This window comes from Rissa tridactyla, chromosome 9, assembly GCF_028500815.1.
Source record: "Rissa tridactyla isolate bRisTri1 chromosome 9, bRisTri1.patW.cur.20221130, whole genome shotgun sequence".
NCBI lineage: Eukaryota > Metazoa > Chordata > Aves > Charadriiformes > Laridae > Rissa > Rissa tridactyla.
In genome coordinates, this window is record NC_071474.1 from 37,805,898 (window position 1) to 37,831,087 (window position 25,190).

General features: G+C 40.5%; 1 protein-coding gene across 9 annotated transcripts in view; it reads right to left on the reverse strand.

Moving 5' to 3' along the window:
• Positions 1-8,472: 8,472 nt before the first annotated feature.
• STAG2 (stromal antigen 2) overlaps positions 8,473-25,190 on the reverse strand; it is an 81,918-nt gene continuing 65,200 nt past the window's right edge. For 4 of the 9 annotated variants that reach the window (XM_054215582.1, XM_054215576.1, XM_054215577.1 and 1 more), the window contains 10 exons: positions 24,938-25,077; positions 23,715-23,816; positions 21,411-21,559; positions 20,751-20,879; positions 20,208-20,413; positions 19,587-19,776; positions 19,388-19,501; positions 15,982-16,108; positions 15,569-15,646; positions 12,853-14,872 (listed from right to left, as the gene is read on the reverse strand). In XM_054215582.1, coding sequence (XP_054071557.1) covers positions 14,600-14,872; positions 15,569-15,646; positions 15,982-16,108; positions 19,388-19,501; positions 19,587-19,776; positions 20,208-20,413; positions 20,751-20,879; positions 21,411-21,559; positions 23,715-23,816; positions 24,938-25,077 — 1,508 coding nt within the window. In that variant the 3' untranslated portion in view covers positions 12,853-14,599. The other 5 variants (XM_054215581.1, XM_054215583.1, XM_054215580.1 and 2 more) reach the window with 5 other exon arrangements.

Genomic DNA, 25,190 nt, shown 5'->3' on the forward strand with positions numbered 1-25,190 from the left:
TACGTATGTACTTGTTCAAGAGGAAGGGCGATTTTAATTTGCATGTAAGAGTTGTAGAAAGTGGCCTCTTGCAATACACTGAAAGGAAATCATTAGGAAATGACAGTTTAGGTGAGAGGCTCCATGTGGCTTCCGTCAGCCTCACACAGAATCACAGACTTTACCAATACCGCAAGATGCTATACCGATTCCAGCAAATTTGTCCGATGTCTTAGACACCGTTCTGGCACCAGAGAAGACGTCTGTAAGTCAGACACCTGCTCAGCGGTCCCCGCAGCTCAGCCTTCTGTCGAGCAGTTGCTGTGACAGAGGATCCCGGTTTTGCTAAAATTCCACTGTGGAGCGTATCGAGCAGCTGACATCACCTGCTGAGCAAGTACCTGACCCTCTCCCTGCACACGTCTCCAGATGTTCACAGCCACAGCTCCCACGCAGAAACGCTCTACCTGGTGTAAGAGGGGGCAGCATTAGACGTGTGCTCCCACCGAGGCCCATGAAACCATTCTCAGGAGGAGTTCAAACCTCCACCGCTCCCTCCAGCACGTCCACCTCTGCTTCGCCCAGAGCACCACCGGACCTTCAGTGTCCCACTGGGAGAAACTGCCCTGCTTAACACACGGCATCTCTTACAACAAGATACGCAGAAGCCTCTCCATCTCTGAATCTGATGTAATGGGGCGGTGAGAATTCACCTAAGCTTCCAACACAGGCCCTTTCTAGAGCGCTACCACTGTCCTGTTGCCATCCTGTAAAGGAGGGCAATAAGGAGCAGACTGAAAACCCTCCAACCACCCCCAGAGTGAGGGCCCACCGGCAGAGCCCTCCTCTCGGACACAGCAGAGGCTCTCCTGGGCCCCAGTTTCCCCCGCTGATGAAGAGGGCACCCGTTCCCACGCTGCCAGGACTCACCAACCACTCCCAGTCCATCTCCAGTAACCTGCTCTCTCCTCCACGGCTCCCCATCCCAGACCTCCCCCTCCTCGGTGCTGGCCCCGGGGGACACACGGATGCTGAGCTCCCATGGCCACGCACAGCGGCACCAAAGAGATGCTGTAAAACACAAATCAGGCTCACGGAGGCAGTTACGCGAAGTGTAAAATAGAGGCAAAGAAGGTTTTATGATCGTTCCTCAAGAAAGAAGAGGGTTTTGCTCCCGCTTCCTCTGACATTCCTTTTTATCACTGTAACGATGCCTCGCTGATTGGAAGAAGAGCCTGACAGGTTTTAGCCTGGCTTAAAACAAATCCATCTACAGCACCAAGGAGACTTCAACAACCACCGAGAGAGGGTGGAGACAGAAGCATTCATTATTTAGTGGAAAGCATATCAAATTTGATAGATCCTAAACTCCTTTTTAAACGATACCGATTAGTCCTAATTGGTGCAGGAGTCGGCATTACCGGGGTCCTGACACCAGCTCAGGAGCCGAATGCAAAGTCAAATAAATCCCAATTTAAAACTATTCAAGTTTCAAATAAAAATCGCAGGGGTTGTTTTTGTCTCTCACTATGCCGAGAACATGTCTGACAATTAATTGTCCGACAATTAATTGTCCAAATGTCTAATAAGTTAAGAAACAATTTTAGGAGAAGAAAGGTTGAAGTAAGGCAGTAAGAGTTGCGGACAGCACTTTGAATAGGCTGCCAGTTCCATAGCCGAGGCTGAAAAGAACTGATTAAGTGAACTGTTACTAATGAAATGATGTACCTGTATAGCTTACGTCATCACCTAACATACGGCAGTAGCCACACAGTTTCTCACGTTACCGCTTTTATGCTTTACTGGTACCCACTTGACAGTGCCTGCTGCTTTGAGATGCCACCGTCGGGGCGCTGGCGGCGAGGGTGGGCATCCCCCATGGCACCACACTGCCAGGCATCTGCCCGACTGCCAAGGCAGGCAACCACAAAAGGGGAAAAAAAAATAAAATAAATCAGTATTTACCAGGCTAAAAAACTTCACAGCCATGATAAATCCATTCAGACGAGAGCCCTAAAGAAAAAGGAAATTTGGGGAAGTTGGATGACTGGCTTCTGTGGAATTTCCACCCCAACTCCCTGCTGAACACACTCAGCCCTTTGAATTTATTTTTCTTTCTAGCTGGAGGACCATTGAGAGGGCACGGCAAGACATGCTGGAAGAGAAAACACAGCCCCAGAGAGGTTGATGCGCATCTCCTTTTTTTTCCCCCCTGACGATTTGGAAAGAACCTCTTTCCAAAGCCCCAACCAGAGACCGTTCACAATGGTGAGGACCTCCTGCTTTAACCGAGTAGTATCTTGAGAAGGGCCCTACAGGAGAAACAGGGAAGAGAGAGGGGTCCCTGTGACGGAAATGGAATAACCAGCTCAGACAGCGTTCAAGCCCCGCTGATCCATAACGCTGGGTGTACTGAAAGAAGCCCAAATACTTCCCCGGAAGGCATGGCAGAGTGTGGAATTTGTATTGTGGTTGCAGTCTCTTAAGGTATCCCTTCTGGTGGCCACGTATCTCTTGAAAACCAGCTAGATGACCACGCTACTGGAGTGGACCACTTTATGCTGTGGAAGCACAGGTGTCTATGAGGCTACTGGGGCATCTATAAGGGGAGATTAAAAGTATCTCCACAGCACCGTGCACCTTGACTGACACTTCTGGGCTATTTTGGGTCCTAGAATAAATTTAGCTACATTTATGTTGCATTTAAGCCTGAACAAAAAGTATTCTCTTCCCCAAATATCCGGACTAAATGAAAGAACAATAGAAGTCCACTCCCCAGGAGCTGCACATCACTTACCTGACCTTCTCTCTAGAGGGAAGTAGCGCAGTCTCCACCACGGTGATGCTCCAGCACTCAAAACATTTTCCATTACACATATAAACCAGAATATCTGTAAATCACATCCTGACAGTAATGAAAAGTACAATCTGTTCTCAAACTTCTCAGGCACTAAAACCATGTAAACATCTCCTGTTTTACCTTCCCACTCTGCGGGCTCCCTTATTTCTATTAGAGGCTCCTGCAATTTAGTATTTTAACATATTAATATTTTCCTAAGACAGAGAACTCAGCCCATTTTAATCTAGCAATTAATTCCTTTCGGCTCCAAAAGCACTTGCCATTTTGTTCGTTAACGCAGAGGTAATCCTCCGTCCCTGAAAGGTGGAAGCCTCTGCAGAGGCGAAGGCTGCCGGAGCTCACTGCGGGGCTGTTGGGGGGAGGGAAGAGCATTAAGCACTCGGTACCAATAACAGGGCTCCCGGGATGGGCCAGGCACCGACACCGCAGCCCTCACCGTGCCCTCCGATGGCTCCCAGGGCACGAGTGCTACGGGGGAAAGATGAAGTCCACACACACCGTCTGTAAAACACGGTGGAGAAGCCTCAGCCCTGCTCCCACAACACAAACCCTGAAGCATCCTTTAAGAAGGTTATTTTCTTCGTCGCTATTATCCTTCTCTATGAAGAGAGTCTTTCTCAACCAATTTTATCTTCACCCTGAAGTGGCTTATCATGACCTTTCCTCTGAAAAAAGGATTATTTTTTTTTGTTACCGTGAAGCAACAAGAACAGCTCTGCTTATTTGTGTGTCCTATCAGAGATTTACGGTTTGTGAAGCTCTGCAGGTACAAAGTGATGGGGGGGGGGGGGGCAAAGAGAAGGCAGGGGGGGCAAAACCCTCCAAACCAGAGACGTTATCCCAGGCTGCAGAGAGCCATGAACAGGCATGGCAGTGACATTTGGGGGGGTCAGGTCAATTCCAGCCCAAAGAAACACTGAGGCTGGGTAGGTGCAGGTGGACGGTCCTGCAGGAGGGGCCGCACCACACCACACCTTTTACCCTCTGCCACTGTAAGGGGCTACGCTTGTGGAGTTAACACATCACTGTCAGAGTTAACTGGAAATATTTGAAAGAAAAAAGATCATTTCAATACACTGAAGTCTTCCTGTACTGGTTTGCCTGACAGAAAGCAGGCTGCCTGCCCGGAGCGGGGGCTCCGCGCCTCTCCAGACCATTCCAGTGGAGAACACCTCTGCTCGTGCAGACTGAGCGACTGAACAGGCATCCACGGAATATTAAACACTCCCTCAAGTAGTGATATATTAATACAATGTACAGTAAAATATATTTGCCTCGTAATTCCAGAAATGCCGGCTGAGAGTCATCTGAATATAAAAATTGCTTCATCCTGGCTTAAGCGGATTAGAAGATGATCTTCCATTTCCCTGGCAGCCGGCCTGCCCGGCAGACTGGGGTGTTATGGTTCTCTGCTCTGGCGAGGCCGTGCCGGGAGCAGCGCGTCAACTGCTGGGCCCCAGTTCAGGAGTGTGAAGAACTGGGGAAGCCCAGCGGAGGCCACGCGGGGGTCACGGCATGGGGCACACCACCGCCAGCTCCTCGGGGAGGGGAGGGGGCCCGGCCGAGCGGGCCGGCAAATGGGGCACCCCCACACCTCAGCTCCCAGGCCGGCTACTGGCACCGGGGGGTCCAGCTCCTCCCAGCCGGGGCAAGCGATGGAGACGGGGAAAGAGCTGTGGGTCAGGGTGCTCAGCTGGGACACCACCAAACTCCTTCTCCGGGAGGGCAGTGGCGCAGGTTGCTGCCATCCTGCACGGGGTCTAAGGCTCAGCCACGAAAACACTCTTCCGTTCAGGCTGACTTCAACCAGCCGACTTCAGCTTTCAGAGGGATGCCCGCCTAGATGATCTCTACGGATCCTTTCCAATCACTATTTCTACGATCCCACAATCTTCTTAAAAATTATAACCAGGCTGAATGTTGTAACAAACATTTTGGTGCTTTAACAACATTTTGGATGTCAGACAAATACTTGCAACTTCTCCTCAATCTTTTTGGAGACTAGGGGCTGTCTTAAAGTCTTAGAAGCTGTCTGCCAATACGAAGGTTACCTTCGCTCAGTGATGTGTTAGGTGTCAAGAGCTATACTGAAACAGCATTAAAAAGCCTTGGTTCTCCAAACAGGATATTTAAAAGAAAAAAAAAAAAATACAATAGGGACCAAAGATAACTAGAAAAGCTCCCTGTATTTCAGAACGGTGGCAGAAAAAAAACATACCTGAATCTCAACCGGGGATAGTGGCACCAGAAAGAGAAGTAACTGGAAAAACACCCAATGTTTGAACAAAGCAAAGAGGACAAATTCAATGAATAAGTTTCCACAAATTATCTATCCAGATCTGATTCTCATATAAAGCCAGAGAAATCTCACCCCTAAATGCTATGGTACTCGAATGAAAACAGAATACTTTGACTTTTGCAAAAGCTACAAGGCATCACTTTGAAAATACCATACTGATTTGAGCCGCATGGTATTACTAACTTGAGCTTTATTTTGCATAATTGCTAGCATCGTCCTTTGGAAGCAGAATTCTTTGTAATCAGCTGTACCACGAACATCAGCTTATTTAATGATACGCATCTGCCTTCAAAGGCCAGGCTCATTTCCCCAAATCACCCAGTCCAAATTCCTGTAACACGCACTCTCCTTTGTACCTTAAAATTGTATGAGAAAAGTCTATCATTACAAGAATCACTGTTCTAAAATTCAGAAAATAATCATCCCGTTCAAAATATGCAGGTGGAAGAGGGAATCTCGGTACCTGCCTGCCATTTCAATACCCCGCACAAACACTTTTGCCCATTTTCCATGGCCCACAGCAGCGCCTGAGGATGGAGCCAGCCACGGACTCGTACCGCTCTCCTGGCCCGTTACAGACAGTGCAGTAAGAGGGACCTTCTAAATTCAGGCTGAGAACGGAGGATAAAAACATTTTCAGTCCTCATTTCAAGAAGACATCTTCAAAAACTAAGTAGGAATGAGTTAGGACTACTTCTAATCTCCTGAGTTTTTTGAAAAAAAAAAAAAAAAAAAAAAAAAAAAGTCTCAGGTAAAACACTAGCAATGTAAGTGCCCCTACTCCTCTCCCCCAGTGAGTCCTACAGGGATAAGAGGTGTACTTAATGCATCAAATGTGTCTTTTTATTCCTAGAATACAATGGTCTGAAAGCCCTGGCACAAAACCAAATTGCTTTATTTTCTCTAACGTTTTTCTGGTAACAAATGCATTCTCCCACTCCCCAGGCAGGCGAGACCCGATGGCATTTGCCTCGCTCACGCTGACCGCGCCGAGCAGTTTAAAATGAGCAGGGCAGCAAAGGGAACTTTTTGGTATTCTTTTGGTGGAGTCAGACCCAGGGTTACAGGGCTGGCAGGGCCACCATCAGCCTGGGAACAAGCTAACACAGGAACAATCCTTAGTTACCCCTTCAGAGAGGAGATGCGCCCCACACGCCTGACGCCACGCAGAAGGCAGGGCCCCAGGAGGAACCACATCGTGGCCGAGCCGTCACCCAGGGCCCCGTGTGCTGACTGGTCAGGGATTCCTGTTCTTCAGCTGCACGTTAGGCTGGCGCACACTAGACCTGGTGCTGGGATAGGTGCGTACGTGTGTTTGGGCTTTGCAGAACAGGAGTCGTTATCCACCCGCAAGACCCCTCCTGCCAAGCTACCACGGTTTTGGTTACGCATCACGGAGTGGTGTGGTTTGGTTCTACGGACCACTCCACACATCATCCATTTCTGGTAAATGAGGAAGAGATGAACAGCAGATCAAATTAAAAAAAAAGAAAGAAAAAAGAAATCTGACTTCTCTTGTAGGTAGGGATTTAAGAAAAGTCTAAAAGACTTATCTTTCGAACTTTAATAATGGATCGAGCGACCCAAATGCAATACTGCTGACTAAAGGAACAGCACGTGAAGAGACAATGCCTCTAAACTGTCTAAATCCACAAAATCTGTGGATCTGTCACAATCTGTGACAGATCAGTAGCGTGCCACAACATACACACACAGCTCGTTCTCTGTGGTTAACACAAATCCCAGGAAAAGGCAGGTCATGGAAACAGCTGAAACGGCGTCCTTGGCAGTCTCTGTTCTACAGGGTGCTGCTTCTATCTGTCAGATTTACAAATCCCACCCAGGTGAGCTAGCGAACTCTCCAAGTTAAAAGTCGTTCTGAAGTAGAAAATGAAGTGTTGCAAGGTTTTAAAAAAAAAAAAAAAAAAAAAGAATTTGTAATGAAAGCAACTTTAAATAGAACATCTGTTCCTTTTAGCTTCACGCCACTTCAAACAAGCTGCTTTCACCAAGTACAAGCCATTGATACGAGCAAGGAAAAAAAAACACAAGTTCCTAAACAAGGAAAACTACTGATAGCCGGAGTGCGCAGGCTTCTCCAGTTACAAGCATTTACACAATACGCCCTTAAACCATCACACCATCAGTACCTCAAAACAGGATGGAAATGACAAGATAGTGTTTTCACTGACAAAGCCACTTCCCCAGTCTGCACTAGGTCTCATAGAGCTCTTCAATTCCTGGCTGTAATGGCAGACTTCAGTTAAAAAACCGCCCCAGAAAATCTGCTTTTCAAGATTCAAAAGATTATAAAGCCAGCAACAGAAATAATGAAAAGACAGGTTTTGTCAGTTGATACATAAGAACAGTTGTGTAAAAGACAGCTCGGTATTTTAAGATGAAAAATACAAAGAGCAGGCTAAATCTAAGATACGGCACATCTTTAAGTGCTTCTGTGCGTGATATGAAAAGCAAGTGGATGTGGTTTGCTTTTTTGCTTTTGGTGGCATTCAGCAGTCTTAAAAAGAAGAAAACAGAATATAAACCTGTGAAAAGAGCGTGTTAAAATACTAAGCGATCTGTGCGTACGTCACTCAAGAACTGTGGTTTAACTGCTATTTCAAACACAACAGCAAATCGCATGGCTTCCTGGAACGGCCATATGGCGTGGTGGAGAAGAGGTTTCACGTGGAGCTGCCAGCACAGCGCTCACGGGCTGACGCGCCGTCAGACAAAGAGCGGGGCCGAGCAGCCCGAGACGGGAAGGTTGCGATGAAGCCCCGTCACACGCCCCGCGGCTCTGAGCCAACCCAACCATTAACTGCATCAACGACGGCACGGCCTCTGCACCAGCCCCCGGAGAACCCCGTCTTACAGGGCCGGGTGACAGACGTCACAGCAGTTTTGAGAGAGAGGTACACAGAAAAAAGTTGAAGTTAAGGTCAAGCGTATTGAATGAGCAGTCTAGAATAAGCACAAGGACACCAATCCCTGCTAAAATTCCGACAAATAAAACGTAACGGTGTTAGTATCCAGGAAAGAAAAAAAAAAAAGGCAAGCTTTCTCAAAGGCACTCTTAAAGAATGAAAATAAACAGGACATTGGTCACTGGTCACCTATTCAAGAGAGCCTTCGAGCTATGTCCACAGCCTACCAAATTTGAAACAAACAAACTGCTGCTGTTCGCATTGACCTGACCTGTCATTACCCACCTCAACAAAAGAAACTGCCTTCGTCAAACTCATTAATCAATTTCTCCCAAACCTTGTATTACTTGAATGTGTTCATGAAATAACTAACAATAATTTTTATTATTTTGATTTATAGTTTACTGGATTAATTCAAGCTGTTACCCGCTGAACACAAACTTCATTTTTAAAACCGGTAACTGCAGCTTTTTCTTTTACAAAAATAGTAAATATAGAGAAAATATGATGGCCTTTCTTCTTCTTATGCAACCAAGAATGCTGGGACAAGCTTTGCAGAAATTACACAATCCGTTTTGGGAGGCGTGATGACACTACCAAGAACTGCACACGTACTCCAGAGGAACAGGGAAGTCCTCACGCGGGGCTGTGTCACAGCAATCCAATCCCTTTAACGGCTTCAGCTCATTTTTCTGGGCACAGTTTTACGTTCTTACCACTGTTAACGCCACCACAATTTACATCTATGAAATCGGGCAGTGGCTACAAAAAACACAATAAAAAAAGTGCAACTGTATCTCTCGTTGGAAGGCACTCATTTACAAAATGAGTAACGACTCAAAATCTAGCTGTTAAAAACTTTTTAAAAAATACAAAATTTAAGATTTAACCAAAGAAATACATTCAAGAAAGCTCAGCAACGTGAAGAGATACAGGAGAGAAAGACAGCTGAGGAAAACAACAGGCAGAACTGACACTGAATTGTTACTTTTTAATAGAATTATTATCATAGAATAATATTGTGCCACATTACCTTGTTCTCCATGTACGTGTCATCACCCGCCTCCACCAAAGATACGATCCCTTTTGTGCGCCAATGAATATCAGAAATTAAACAATCTCAGCACTAAAAGTTCTTAGGATTATGAAAAATGGGGAAATGGCATAAGCTGCATTCCAGTATCATAAGCTGATTAAAGAAAATTAAATTAAAGCCCTCAAGTAGGAATGGGTATATTTTTAAAGAACCAATTTGTGTTTTTAATCAGAAGAACTGACAACTTTTTGTCAAATGCTTCAAAGAATGAACAAGCCCAGGACATTCACCAGGCTGTTAAAAAACCACTATTGTGAATCAAAAAACTCAGTAGACTTTTTATGGGTAGAAAGTTAAAGCTAGTAGCCCTGGTATCCTGACATCCCGCGCTAGGACGAGGGTATGTGTAAACTCTTAGGAAAACAGCGAGGAGTAAATTTTGAAGAAGCAATGATTTAGTTATACTGAGATTAGGGAAGACGGGGATTTACTGGCTCTAACAAGCTAGTCATCAGCACCACACCATCCAAAGGAAAAACAAACAAACAAACAACAGCAATCACTAACTTCTTACATATTGTCTTTGGTTGTTTAATATCAAGAAATACTTTTTACAGAATACGTGAAGACTATTCCTTTCAATTTCATTCTGTGTCAATACCTTCTCTGTGGCCTCTCCGGCCACTAGAGGACAGGCTTTACTTTCTCCAAACTGGTTGCTGTTTTCTATGTTTTTATCACATATCTCTTCAGAACTCAAATTTCTTTAATTTACAGGTTTTTGTACCAAAATGGTATAACTAGGACAGACTTTACATTGTATAGTGAAGGTATTTTTCTTGTGTTAGGAACTTAGAACCTACTGAAACCATTTTCCACAAGATACTATTGAACTTACAGCAGGATTTAGAGACAGGAATGAACATTTGTAATAATAAAAATAAAAGCTGAAGTTACATTAGCAAGGATTAGAAGTATTACCTCTAAGGCTGTGAAATTACTCCCTTTCCAAAGCCTTGTAAGAGGAAGGAGTTTTCACCCTGCAGCCAGAGCTGCTCGGTGGCGGAGGGGAGGGGAGCGGGAGGGGAGGAGATGGTTAGCGTTTTTCCCCTCGTTTCCTTGCCGTCTTGCCAATTAAGCTTCAAATGTTTTTATCGGGTGTATGATAAATGTAAGAAATGGAAAGGAGCATACTTTCAGTGGTTTTTCAGTTGGACTATATACAATACCGCCAATGACTGAATCAAAAGCATTTTGAGCAACGTCAGATAGAAGTCAATAGGAAAAAGAAACCAACAGAAATGCTATCGATACACCTTTAAAAAGCATAACACAAAAATAATTAACCATTGATTTCTTGGCATGTAAAAGTTCTATACAAATTTTAAAAATTTTATTTGCAGGTACTAACCTCTTGAAAAACTCACTCTGTATTTACACTAATTCTTTTAACAAGTTTATCTCAAATTAAAGCATATTTAAACAATCATAATTGCATTAACTTTTCTACTTTAAATTATTACCCAATTAGTGCTTTATTCACATTTTAAAAACTTGTACAATTTATTACAAATATAAAACAGTGCAGTTTTTCATACATTATCCCAACTCTGAGACAAACACTTAAAAGACATGGAAAAAGATTTTGATTTCTATAAACATAACATTTGCATTACTCATACCCCTTTCTTCACTGTCCTCCCCTAACCCCGATTTAAAAAGATCAAACATACAACATACTGTAGGTTTATTTTTATTCAAAAAGTTACTGTCTCAAGACATAAATACAAATCAGAAAACAGTACAATTAGGACAATAGAATGTGGAGGACAACAGGTTAAGGTAAATATATAAAACATTTTTAGCTGGTTGAAAACAAAGCTGTAAGAACTGCTTTCACAAAGAAACACTCCTTCAAGAGTAAGAAAAATCAACTTAAGTTTAAAATCATATATACAGTCCTCTCAGCAGTTCTATTAAATGCAGTGGTGTGAAAAACAATATAGGCAGTACTTTAGACATGAGAGTATTTATTTATGTAAAATGAGTTAGGCAGATCTAGGTTTGAGTTCGTTGTTACCCCATGACTTAGTAAAATAATTATATTTTATCATGATCCTTTAGATAATCTATGGTTTTTGGCTACCACAGCCGAATGTTTAATTTCTGAGTCTAAAAACAGGAAGCCTTTCTGTATTCACCCATCTGGGGAGATCCTTGTATTGCAAGCATATTAAGGCATGGAATGATTAAAATAATATACCTCGAGAACTGGGAGACAACTGACAAAAAATATACATATGTAATATAAGTTAATATTTCCTTTAAAATGATGTCTAGCTGCCTAAGCCTTGCAAAATGAGTCGATGTCAAAATGGCATAGATCCACTTTCTGTTTTAGACCAAATTTAATTTATTTGTGAATGGACACAAAATGAAGTTTAAAGCTTAGCTTTCAAAGAATATTATGGGTTGTTTATGAATTTCTATTATCCAATCTAATTTACATACAGAGGAAATGTACTGTAACCTGTTAGAAGTATCTTTAACCTGAAGACTGCTTGCAAAGACAGATAGATAAAACAATATAAAATACAAATTTAAAAATCATTTTTAAAGCATGAATTCTCATGCTCTTCTATTTTTAAACATTGTTAAACTTTCAATATATTTCTGAAACCTCATAATTTTAAGTTGGAATTTAAAAGTAAGAAAAAACTAAACAAACTGCGCAATTATAAAATCAGCACCAATTTATATATATATATAATTTTATTTAAAATTTAGATCCCTATTCCCACACTCTAATAAGCTGTATAATTTTTGTTTAGAATTTTTCTGCAAACATACTACAATAAGCTTCTTTTATTTGGAGACAAAATACAGTGGCACTACTGGAAGGAATTTCACGACATTACATTTTTCTTAAAGGACAAGCAAACTTCCAGGGTTGGTAATGGGCAAGCATGACTGAGATCTGTTACCTTCTGGTAGTTCGTAGTTTATGGACCTTTCTGAGAAGGCTAGCATGAAGCTTTTGGAATAAAAGTGTGGTTTAGATTAAAAAGCTGTTAAAAATCTGCTTTATGTATTTATTTTTTTCCACGATTAATTAATACAAACCTTCTGTTGCTGAAGTTTGCATTTTATTTAAAATACTGACACTCTTCTGGTTCTATCACTGTACGAAAACCAATCCATCTATTATTTCAGTTCATGGATGTAAACAGCAATCCAGCAGAGCTCATGATTATTTAGTATAGCCAGCAAATGTATAGAGAGGGGCTCAAATCTGTACCAAACACCTCTCAGACTGTTAGATTAAAACTCAGAGGGAATACTTCTTATGATCCAGAAATAAACTGATAGCACATAAATAAAATATTGATTTTTTTTTTATCCCAACAAAAAGTGTAGCTTATCCTCAAATTGTTTACTTGTCCTTTACATTTCCTTTTTTTTCAGGCAAACAAAACTGCCCCTTCAATGCACTTGATCTTGAAAGCATGTCATTCTCCTTAGAGAAAAAACTGTTCAGAATTTCACTGTATCTACCACAATTTTGTATTGAAAAACTTCCTCTTCCACTTAGAAAATGACTTCACCACTGATTTATTTGCTGCTCTGGTATTAAAACATTGACACCCCAAGAACCTAAAAAAAAAGTTAGAAACGGTGTCAATTTGTCGTCTACTACACATTTAACAGAAACAAAGCAATTAGTATATGATTTAAGACACTTCAAGATATGTTAAGGCATTATAAGTTTATTTTTCTTCCAAACCAGATTCACCACACTTCTGATTTACGTAGTAATACGAAAAGGGCACCTCATTCATCAGAAAATATTTTTCCCATACTTGAAATTAACTACATCCAGGAGGAATGTGATAAAGACTGTGCTTTAACTATTTTTGGTAAAAATTGCAAAATAATTTTAGTTAGTTGCCTAACTCAGACTGCTTTGACAACGGCATTCTATAGGCCTTAACTTCAAGTTAAGTGCGTAGTTTCCAGCAACTACGCCTGGGACAAAACCCTCTACACACTGGCTGCTACTGTGTCTGCACTCATAAAAACATGTCATCTCACATCTCACAGCTAGCCAGGACACAAACTCGTTATTTCCTATTAAATTTATCAACCCTGCCAGGAAGACAGTGAAAAAAAATCAAAACAATAATCAGGTAAAAGCAAAATAATGTCCTTCGGGAAACCGAGTGATTAAGTGAAGAAAAAGCTTTTCTGAAAGGAAGAATCAGTTTCCACTTCCCATGTGGGAGCACGCCGTATAGTTCTGTATGCCAATGCAAGTGTTCATCACCACTGATGTGCCAAAAAACCCCCCAGAAGATCCAGATCTTGTGACTGTCCTAGCTTTTATAGGACTTTACAAGATCAGAAAGAGCCATGAGAGACTTAATTTTCCTGAACTGTAACACTGCTGTTCACATTCATCTGTTTACAAACCAATTTTTACTGTTCTTGGTATTAAACTCACTTTAGATGCATCATACATTGTAACACACTAAGACACAACTGCCTCTGGTGCCAGGAATAACTGGACACATCACAATATGAGAATACAGACTAAAATTTTGATCATAAACCATGTGCATCTGAATAAATTAAAGAGCTTTATTATGTCCAGGTCTATTTAAAATAAGTGCAACAACTCCAAGAATAATGGACCTCTGAAATAAATTACATGAATAAAGCAAATTAACTTTATTCAGAGAAGGGTTTTTGCATTTATGAAATTGGGGATTTTTTTTGCATTTAAAATACTGACTGATAAATTCAGCTCTGATGTAATACGGATTCATGATGGCTCGTAAACTACCAGCAGAGCTTTCCCCGTGTAGGCAGTTACATTCATTTAGGTGGGGGTTATGCTAAAGAACAGCTGTGTTCTGTCATCCAGCTGTTTTCTGCAGCCCTGCGTCCAGGCTCAGCACCCTTGTTGCGTCCTGCCTGGGAGACAGCCTTGCTGGATGGTGTCCCCTTGCCTGTACCAGCTCACTGCAGCGCAGCACCGCTCCCTCCTTGCGGAGGGACAGAATACAGCTTGTCCTGCTGGCACAGAGGCAAGGCTGGCTGCAAAATGTGACTGGAACCGGCTGCCATCATGTGGTGTCACTCCCACACTGCAGCTAAGGACTGCCTAGCAAACCCTGGGCTCACAGGGGGATGATGAGTGAGAAATAAAGTCATAGGAAAGAAGCTTAGCTAACAGTAAAGCTAATTAGTTTTAGAAACTGAAAAGCTGAAAGGTTGGTGAAATCAACGAAATGAACTTGTAGAAGGCCAAATTTTCAGCACTGTCAGAATAAAAATAAAATAAATAAAAAAGACTGGCAATTCACAGATCAATGAATTAAAAATCAAGAAGGGGAGGGGAAGAACTATTTTAAAACAGAACATGAGAAAACAGGTGATGTACTTTCTCAGTGTTACTTCAAGAATAGAACACACAATAGTTAGATTAGATGCACAGCCTAATCTGATTCATTAATACTAAAGCAAAGGCCTACTGGTACAAAATATATGTATTTGCATTTAAAACAGTATTTAAGACTTCTTTCTCCCATAACAAGAACAGGTTTACGCTGCAACAATACTATAAAAAAAAAAAAATACATAACCGTCTTCCAAATTCCACCAAGCTGTCCAAGATTCCCAGGAAGCCTTGTTGTACTGTCCTCTGCTGGCTTGCTGCAGCTTGTTATTTCCAGTGTAATTTTGTACCAGCTACACAAGGTCAAAACTGGCTGCATACATTACAAGTGGTTCAAGACAGAAGGAATCCCTCATGCAGATTTTTAAAAGAGAATAGAGACTGCAGATTTATCAAGTCGGAAAAAAGGGCAACTGCAAGCAGAAACTACAGACTTCGGATGTTTTGGACCTAAAACTTTACATGGAAAGAAAAAATACCTCTCATCTCTATAAACAGGTATCTGTATTATCTCTATTTTCTCCATTATCTTACTTACGCACAAAACTAAATATGCCAATTAGAAAAAAAAATTGCATACCATCCAATGCTGACAATTGGTAATGACATTAGAGTCACTCAACTAAGCTCATGACAACAGGAAACTTCGCCTTTAATATTGTGTATGCACAAATTATTTCTTTTAAAGCTCTTTGCTACCAACCTCTGCAAGGGTCTTTTCCATACCAGATGTGTTTTCTGCTCAGATTGAAAGGCTTTTCATTTTTACATAGCTACATAAAGTACTAAGAACAAAAATCCTATAAACTTGCAAAGAACATTGACTACCTCAGAATTTATGAAGCTGAATTACAGCATAAAGTATTTCACTGACTGTACCAGTCTGCCAAACTAAGCTAACGAAGACAACCTAAAGATTGCACTCTTTCCATTTAAAATTTGAAGTAAGAGAGTATTGTAATCTTAAGACTGATTTTACATTATTTTCCTCTTATGTAAGTTAACCTACCGATTCATCCATGATTGAAGCGGGGTCAAAGAAATCTGGTTTTAGTTCCGTTCTTTCTCTCCTGTTCTTTGACGGTGGCTTTAGAAAGCAAGCAAATAAACACGTTAACTGTAATTTCAGAAAAAACAAGAGTTTTTAAACTGTAATAAATGAATCTGAACTCTCAAAGGATAAGAATTTACAGGGGATAAATGTTCATCTCTCACATTATTATTACAGGAAGTGTTCTTGATTTTTGTATGGCAGTTTGAACAGATGGCACTTGTATACAGATAGTGGCGCAGCCGTTTAAGAATGCAGGGAACAAGAATGACTTTTCTGTTTCAGCAAAAGGAAAATTTGATTCAAATAACCTACTTCAAAAGCAGAAATACAAATCCAAAATCCACTAGAGAGACAAGTAAATTTCTTACTAGGTCTATGTCCATGGTGTCAAAATCCATGCCTTCATTGAGATCTTCAATCCGCCCTTCTGATGACATCATCACATCTTCAACAATTGGCTCTTCATCATCCTCCATTAGACTTGTGCCACGTCGACTGAAATGAAAAGAAAAACATACTGTTTAGCACTAAATCAAGTTAAGCTTTATGTGACTATTTAAAAAGCTACTGCTCAGTAAGGAACTGCCAACAAATAATAATTCCATTAGATAGAAAAGAAACTAAGTAATTAACTAAATGCATAGCTACTGTTAAAGAAAGCTGGTATTTAACCAGCTAGAAGATACCAAGAGAGTGAGGGAGAATGACTAACAAAGATCAACTTATGGAACTTTGTGGTACATCTCTAAATGGGTATTCTGAGAGGCTGCAAGAATTGATGAGCAGATCAAAACCACACCTAATTCAAAGATTTCCATGCAAATATTCATGCTCAACTGAGAAAGAACTTTTGCCACCTAAAAAAAAAGTTGTTCCTGCCTTACGACAAGGCAAGGAAGAATGTCTTTGTGATAAAGTGCATGCATAAATCCATTTTCAGACAATCCCACACAGTCCTCTTTCCTTGCAACTTCTACATGCAACACCAGACCTTATGAGAAAAATAAGGAGTCATTCTAATTACACTAATTGGTGTCACTATAGGAAAAAAAAAACCCAAAAATCAAAACGCCAAACTACTCAAACTGTGTTACATGAAGTACTGGTATTAAAGAATTAAAAACATGTAGGCGAAAGATGTAAAGCTCTTCAATATGTATGTCCATGGTTTTAGTTTACAACTTATACTTTTCTTCTGTAGAACGATAGAGTCTTCATTAAAGCAGAGAAGTTCTAAAACTAGTCTTCCCCTCCTTGGGTAAAAAAAGTTCTGGCACTTAATTTCATTAGCATGCATGTCAAAATGCACCTGTGATGAATCACAATGAAGTAAATGACACTACAGTAACAATGTATGACCTCTGAAGGACAACACTAATTTAAGAAACATTAGACTGTCTTCATCTTTGTTCACAATATGGAGTACTTCATGAGGTTTTTGTGTGTTTGCGTTGGGAAGTTCTACAAAAACTGGTACTACAAGATTCCTCTCAACTTTGGTGTCAGATTAGGTCAGACAAAATCTGTACCAAACGTAGAAATGCTGAAGACAGGAGTTTAAGAGGAACACTTTTTTTAAATAAAAACAAAACAAACAAAAAAACAACAACAACAAAAAAACCCCCGGCTGAACTCTAAACTTACAACCCAGAAGTCAAAGGATAAAGTAATAGTGGAATTAAACTGAGCAGCAACTTTCAGCTTCACGCATTGAACAACTTTTTTAACGTTCTATTTCTAAAAATGATTCTGCAGTTAGGAATACGTAAAGAACATGTCTCACATGTTCCATTGATTATATACATCTGCCAAAGATAGCATTCAGTTCAACAACCAGCTCCCTTTATTAACAAAGGTCAGTACTACGTAATTTTTCTGGTATTTTAGTTCCATTGAAGCCCAAGGGGAACCTTGGCTGCAGTGACATGAAATGGTCGAGTTTAAGATCCTTAGGGCAGTGAGGAGGGGGCATAGCAAGCTCACTACCCTGGACTTCAGAAGAGCAGACTCTGGTCTCTTCAGGGATCTGCTTGGCAGAGTACCGTGGGATAAAGCCCTGGAGAGAAGGGGGTCCCAAGAAAGCTGGGTAATATTCAAGGATCACCTCCTCCAAGCTCAGGAGCGATGCATCCCAATGAAGAGGAAATCAGGCAAAAATGCCAGGAGGCCTGCATACATGAACAAGGATCTCCTGGACAAACTCAAACAGAAAAAAAGAAGCCTACTGAGGGTGGAAGCATGGACAGGCAGCCTGGGAGGAATACAGACCACAGAGCAGATCCTCCTGGAAACTCTGCTAAGGCACATGGAAAATAAGCAGGTGATCGGTGACAGCTAACATGGCTTCACTAAGGACAAATCGTGCCTGACGAATTTTGTGGCCTTTGACAATGTTGGTGGATAAGGGAAGAGCAACTGACATCATCTACCTGTATTTGTGCAAAGCATTTGACACTGTCAACGTTATGACACTGTCCCATACGACATCCTTGTCTCTAAATTGGAGACATGGATTTGACGGGTGGACCACTCAGTGGATAAGGAATTGGCTGGATGGTCACATTCAAGAGTTGCAGTCAACAGATCGATGTCCAAGTGGAGATCAGTGATAAGTGGTGTTCCTCAGGTGTCAGTACTGCAACTGGTGCCATTTAACATCTTTGTCGGCAACATGGACAGTGGGATCCTGTGCACCCTCAGGAAGTTTGCTGACGACACCAAGCTCTGTGGTGTGGTCAACCCGCTGGAGAGAAGGGATGCCATCCAGAGGGACCTGCACAGGCTTGAGAGACGGGTGTGTGCGAGCCTCATGAAGTTGAACCAGGTCAAGCGCAAGGTCCCTCACCTGGGTCGGGGCAATCCCAAGCACAAATGCAGGTTGGGCAGAAAATGGATTGAGGGCAACCCTGAGGAGAAGGACTTGAGGGTGTTGGTTGATGAGAAGCTCAACATGAGCCAGCAATGTGTACTTGCAGACAGAAAGCCAACCGTATCCTGGGCTGCATCGAAAGAAGCATGGCCAGCAGGTCGAGGGAGGTGATTCTGCCCCTCTGCTCAGCTCTGGTGAGACCCCACCTAGAGTACTGCGTCCAGCTCTGGGACCCCCAACATAAGAAGGACATGGACCTGTTGAAGCGAGTCCAGAGGAGGCCATGAAGACGATCAGAGGGCTGGAGCACCTCTCCTATGAAGACAGGCTGAGAGAGTTGTTCTGCCTAGAGAAGAGAAGGCTGCACAGATACCTTATAGCAGCCTTCCAGTACCTGAAGGGGGTCTATAGGAAAGATGGGGAGTGACTCTTTATCAGGGGGTATAGTAATAGGATGAGGAGCAATGGCTTTAAACTGAAAGAACGTAGATTTAGATGAGATATTAGGAAGAAATTCTTTACCAGGAGTGTGGTGAGACATTCGAACAGAGAAGCTGTGGATACCCCATCCCTGTACCGGATGGGGCATTGAGTGACCTGGTCTAGTGGAAGGTGTCCCTGCCCATGGCAGGGTGGTTGGAACTAGATGATCTTTAAGGTCCCTTCCAACCCAAACCATTCTATGATTCAAAAATAAGCAAGAAATTAAACAGATCTATTCTGCTAAATGCATCACCATACACTTTTACTACTGCTTTGCTAAAGCAACTTAAAATTTTAAAACACAGATAAACACTACTCAAGAACTAGAACATGTATCCCCCTTAGAAGATACAGGAGTAATACTATATTTAATAAACCCTTCCCTCCCCAAACCACTGAAGAAGCATTTCACTCTCACTCACATGGCGTGTTGCAAGTTGGTTCTCAGCTTGACGTAGTTCATCGCTGCCCTCTCCTGTTGTTGTCGCGCGGCTTCTTCCTGTTGCCTTTGAGCCAACATCCACGTTACTTGCGTGCTTAAAAAGACCATTATTCTATTTTAAACATGAACTGGTTTTGTGTATGAACACTAACACAAAGCAGACCTACTCATCTACGTACTTGTAATCGAGTGGAGCTTGGTGGTGTTCAGGCTGCATAGGATAGACACCCATATAATTTTCTTCAGGTCGCAATCTCTTGGGCTCCCTCATTATTGTGGAAGTAAGCTGAGGTGTCTGCATCATGACTGGTGTGTGCATTGTCTGCTCCCTGTTCAGCCACATACTGTCACTACTGCTGCTTTCTTCAGCTGGCAGGAAACATAGGACATTCGTAAATTTTTTTCAAACTAGTCTAAAATTGAATGTTTAAACACAACTTAAATGCATGCACTTTCTGTTCACTGAGAATCAATTTATTTATTTTTTGCCACAAAGTCTTACGTGTGCCTCAAAAGGCCTGGACTTATAACCACTGCCTAGAGTATTTAAAATACTTTTATATTCTGTGACTTAATGCAGTGTAGTGCCTTTATCTTCTTCTGTGAATCACTGTTATGTTTTTCAGGCTCTTCAAATGAATAGTTTTCCCACTAAAACATATACATGCACAGAAGTTATCCTGTTTAAAAAAAGAATACATTAAAGCATACGAATTCACCCAAGCTAACAAACAGAGAACGACACACGTAGTTTCCATGAATATCTACTCTAATCAATTTTAAGATGAGAGAAGTTATACCTTCAGGTACTTTCCGTTTCCCTGTTGCTGGCTTTGTCTTCTTATTTCTTACTGTAGATCCTCGACTACTAATTCCACTAATCACTGACATAGTATCATCATCCCCACCAGCTAATAAAGAGTTTCTGTAGGACATGAGAGGAAGCCACACATCTTCTCTTCGTAGAGACATCTGAAAGGTCATAAACTTCTCCAAGTAAACATACCTTTAAATGGAAAAAATAATTACAAAGATGCAAAATATCTGTAACAAGATGTTAACATGTCAAGATAAGTACTGAAAGTAAAATCCTATGTTCCTCATCTAGCTAACAAAAAGGCGTGACAACAGCAAATCCAGTTCATCCACCATAAAATGAGAATAACAAGGATAAATACAATTTACCCTCTGTGATGATACTTGACTGTATTACTGTAAAATTATCTTGGTGTGCTGAAGATCCCACTTTAGATGAATGCAATACACATGAATACCTATTTATACAGATGCGTGTCTTTTATGGTTATCATTACAAATATTAAGAATATTAAGAAAATACTTACACTGTTCTTTTGTCTTGTCGGAGAAGTTTGGAGGAGAACTCACTCAGAATATCAAGAAATGCCAAATTTAATGGTGGGTGGCTCTCACCTTGCGGATTAGGCTCCTTAAAAGCAAATTCTATGCCATCCCTAAGAAAAAGTTAAAAATTAAGTCACATAAAGCACAAACTAAAGAAAAAGTTCTAAGCACTGCGAGCTATCAAAACCAAACACCTTTTCTCTACATGAAGAAAGCAGTAATTTGATGTTTCCATATTTGGTGGGGAAAAAAGTGAACACTATTCACGCACTCATATTATGATGTTTCTACCTTGCATGTCAAGTTTTCGGCCTGAGGCCAACATGACCACAATGTAACAACGAAGTGGCTCAGTTCTTACTGTTACAGGTAAGAGATGAAAAATACTTTTTCATGACAGCATCAATATTGCTATCATTTACAGGCTTATGCAATGATGCTGAAGAACATCCATATTATTTAACATTTGGGTTTAACTCAGGGACAAAACAGCAGTTATCTCCTAATTTACAACAGGCTATATTGTCTCTAGTGCTGATGCGTTTTGTATTAACAAACTAATTCTGAAAGACTGAAAAGATACTTTAACGTCAATCAAGAAGTGTTTACAAAAAGGGAAGTAATACAAAGCACACAATTACTTGTGTAACATAGCAATAGCTTCTCTTGTTTTCAACTGATCCAGTCCGAATGTTAAAGCAAAACGTCGAGCAAGTTCCTTTATGCCACTGAATGTTGGTGATGATCTGTCAAAATTATAACCATTTTCTTGAATCATTTCATTGAAAAGCTGTATGAAAATAAAAGGGAGATTTTAATTTATTGAAAGATTATGTCAAACTTTAGATCAATCGACACAGAGCTAAGTTTTACAGCTCTTTTTTCTTAATTCAACAACCCCAAAAGACAAACATGGAGGTTTAGGAAAGCCAAGTCAACGCTACTCTTGAAAAGTCTGCACTTCAGAGTTAATCCTTGAAATGCACTCTGTACAAGCATGTGTCAAACTAAGTATGTTGGATGACAGATTTCGGCACTTCTTTAAATGAGGTGTTCTAGAGTTGAAAATGCTAAAAATTAGTAGGATTCCCCGATATGTATATTAACCAAGAAGAAATAAACGGGGTACGTTCTCACCTGGTCTTTACTATTACAGTTTATCAAACTACTACTTTCTGATTTTTTTATTTTTCTTTTATCTTTTCAAAACGCAAGTATAATGAAGAAATTCTAAAACGGAAACATGTCTTCAGGGAAGTTGCCAAAGACACAAGAAACTCTGCCACTGAGGATCACCCTTTTAACTATTCATCAACAGCTGGCAAAGCTGCAAACACCGAACTTTACAATCCTTTTTTAATTTGATTGATCCTTTTCTCATCCTACTGAACTGGACTTTAGTTCTCTTCAACAGTCAATTATTCTATTATTTTCTAATTTTGTCTAACACACTCACCATTCACTCTCTCATATAACACAGAATAAACCAAAACCAGACTTACTTAGGGCTATGAACATTAACTTTTCATTTACAGAAACATTTTGGTACTTTTATGTTGACGTAGCTCACTGCAACCTAGTTATTCCCTTTATCCACCATCACTTCTAGTATTTGTTCTCTGGTTAGTTTCTTTTTTTAAGAAGTTTTCCTGGAAAAAAATGCTAGTTACATGTTTAACTTCACATGTGGAGGGGGGCTGGTTTGTTTGTTTTACATGTTACTATTCTTATTGCCATATTAGGGTCCTCTCATGTTGCTATTCTTATTGCCATGCTAGGATTGCGTAACTGCCTCCCTATAACTGCGTAATTGTACTTACTACATTCACTTCCTCTGTCTGCCATTTAAATATAAGGGGCTGGTTATTCATGAGACAGAAAAGACTAATAAGGATAGCATTAACCCAGTCACAAAAACGTGTGGATCTGGTTAAAAGCCAGCAAAAACAGTAGGAGTATTTAGTTGCTTATTTTATGTTGCAGTTCTGCCAGCTACTTCATGCTGCTATCAAAAGGAAAGGCATCATCCTCCCTTGTACTGGCAAACCTCATACAGACGAACCAGCTTAGTGGCTTCATTAAGGACTCTTTCTGGTTAGTTCTCAACCAGGGTCAATATCTGTATCTATATCCATTACGTGGCTCTATGACCTCTACTAAAAAAAAGAAGGAAAAAAAAAAAGTGTGGGGAGAGAGAGGACAAATCAGGGTACATCTTCCTTTCAATGACAGCAGAGATCTGTTGCTTTACAGTGGTTTGCAGAAATATGGCATTATTGTTCTGATCCTGTAATCCTGTAAATAAGATTCATGCAGATGGTTCATGTGAGCAGGTGAATCTGACTCTGACCTCGACTGAATTCATCAGGTCTCCACGCAAACAAGCTCATTTACTGAAGAGAGCATTAAATCATGTTTTAATTTCAAAGATGGGTGAAGCCCCTACCAAACATTAAGAAGTACTGAATTGCTAAAACTTCCCATTACTTCTCAGAATAGTTAAAAAAAACCCAACCAAACACACACAAAAAAAACAACAACAAAAAAACCACCCATGAACAAAAAAACAAAACCCCACCACACAGGCAGGACATGTTTTCCCTTTCTTATTTGCTCATGAATAAGTAAACTAGCAGGTTCACAACACGTTGCTGAATACTTGACTCAAACTATTGTTTTAGAGTTAAGAAGGTATTAGAGAGTTACATTTACTTCATACTGATTGGCCCCTCTCATACACTTTTCGTAGCACAACATTTGGTTAAGTGTTGGAAGACTTCTGGCAGGTTTTCAAACAGTTGCAGAAAGTATGTTTCAGTTTAGACCTATTTATCTCTACCTTCCATAAGGATTTCTTCATTAATACCTCACACTAGCTATTAAACAACAGGACGTGATGTACAGTATGGAATTCCATGCATAAAAATACTGTAATTCGTTCTTACCTGCTGCAAGCTAAGAATAAGCGTTTTAGCACACTGGATTTTGTCTATCTGTCGTGTTTTACTCATTGTTTCTTTAATAATATCACCATAGTCGTTGTAATACTGGGAAAAATAAAAAAAAGAAGGTTAACTTTCAATTTTTACAACTACTGGGTTCTTCAGAAATCATCTAGGATTTGCTGTTTTAAAAAATTTGAACACTTTCAGAAGGAAAAAACCTAACACGTTCATGATGACACCATCAAAATTATACCTTAAAACACCTCCAACACGGTAAAAAAAAACTCCCATCAGAAGGAGTAGATCCACTTATTTTCATTCTTGTGGTTAGTATTACGTTAGCATTACTTTAGAGGCAGAATGAACTATTTATCTTCAAGGCCATGACACATTTGTTAGTAACACGTGTTCACCCCTTCAGGGTAGAAGATTAGAATCTAATCTTTTTAGTAACTCCTATAACTCTGGTGGGGAGCTTTCTATTTTCTCTGCTGAAATGAAGCACTTAAGGATAGCATCATAGCCATAATTTTTCCAGGAAAGACAGCTGCCTGTTCAGTTCTTTAAGTATTTCAGGTTCAATAAAGACGCAATTACTTACTTAGGAGAGATTCAAAATACATGTAACAGCACTCCGACAAAAGCAGGCTGCCCAAATTTAAAATTTGCTAAGGTAACCAACAAGAAGCAAAGCTTTATCTTGTTCACAAAATGCAAACTCATATACAGATTACACGTGGGGAGACGACATGTGACACACGCATGTGTGCAGGCAGTGGATGGAACTCACAAAACTTTTCTTTTTCCCCTCTTCTACAAAATTTAAGCTGAAATTATTTGATGAGGCTAGACATCATTGAGTTGATCTTTGTGAAAAGATTCTCAAGAGGCCTGCTAAACTAATAGCTGAATTAAAAATATATCATCAATCAGGGTAAGAAAATAAATCTATTAAAAACAACGTAAAAATCATTATCAGGTTTCCTTCCTCCCTCCCCATTACCCACACACTGGAACTGCAAAACTAATCTCAGTCATTTTTTCCCCTTCTTATGGAAAAAGAACTTTTAAAAGCCTCCAAACTACCAACTACGGATTTCTGAATTCTTCACATTTTGAACCAGTGATCTTGTAAGGTAAAGAATAAATAATAATCACAAAATCCACTACTACTGTATTCTAGTAGTTTTATGAAGCATCACTACACAAGGCTTCAGATTTACCTTCATATATTGCTTGAAAATGTCTGCAGCTGTATTCATTTCCACCACAGTATATACAATGAGTTTACAGAAAGCTGCAAGTAGATTTCTTCTTTTGTGCAATGCTTCAATTTTGCTAGCTTCATCATCCTGCTGTCCATCTAGAAAGAGTTCAGAACATGAAAATCATTGCGTTTAAATACTTCATACTTAAGCATTATACATATGAAGTGACGTGGCCTAATGGTCAGGATTCAGAAAATCAAAACTCAAT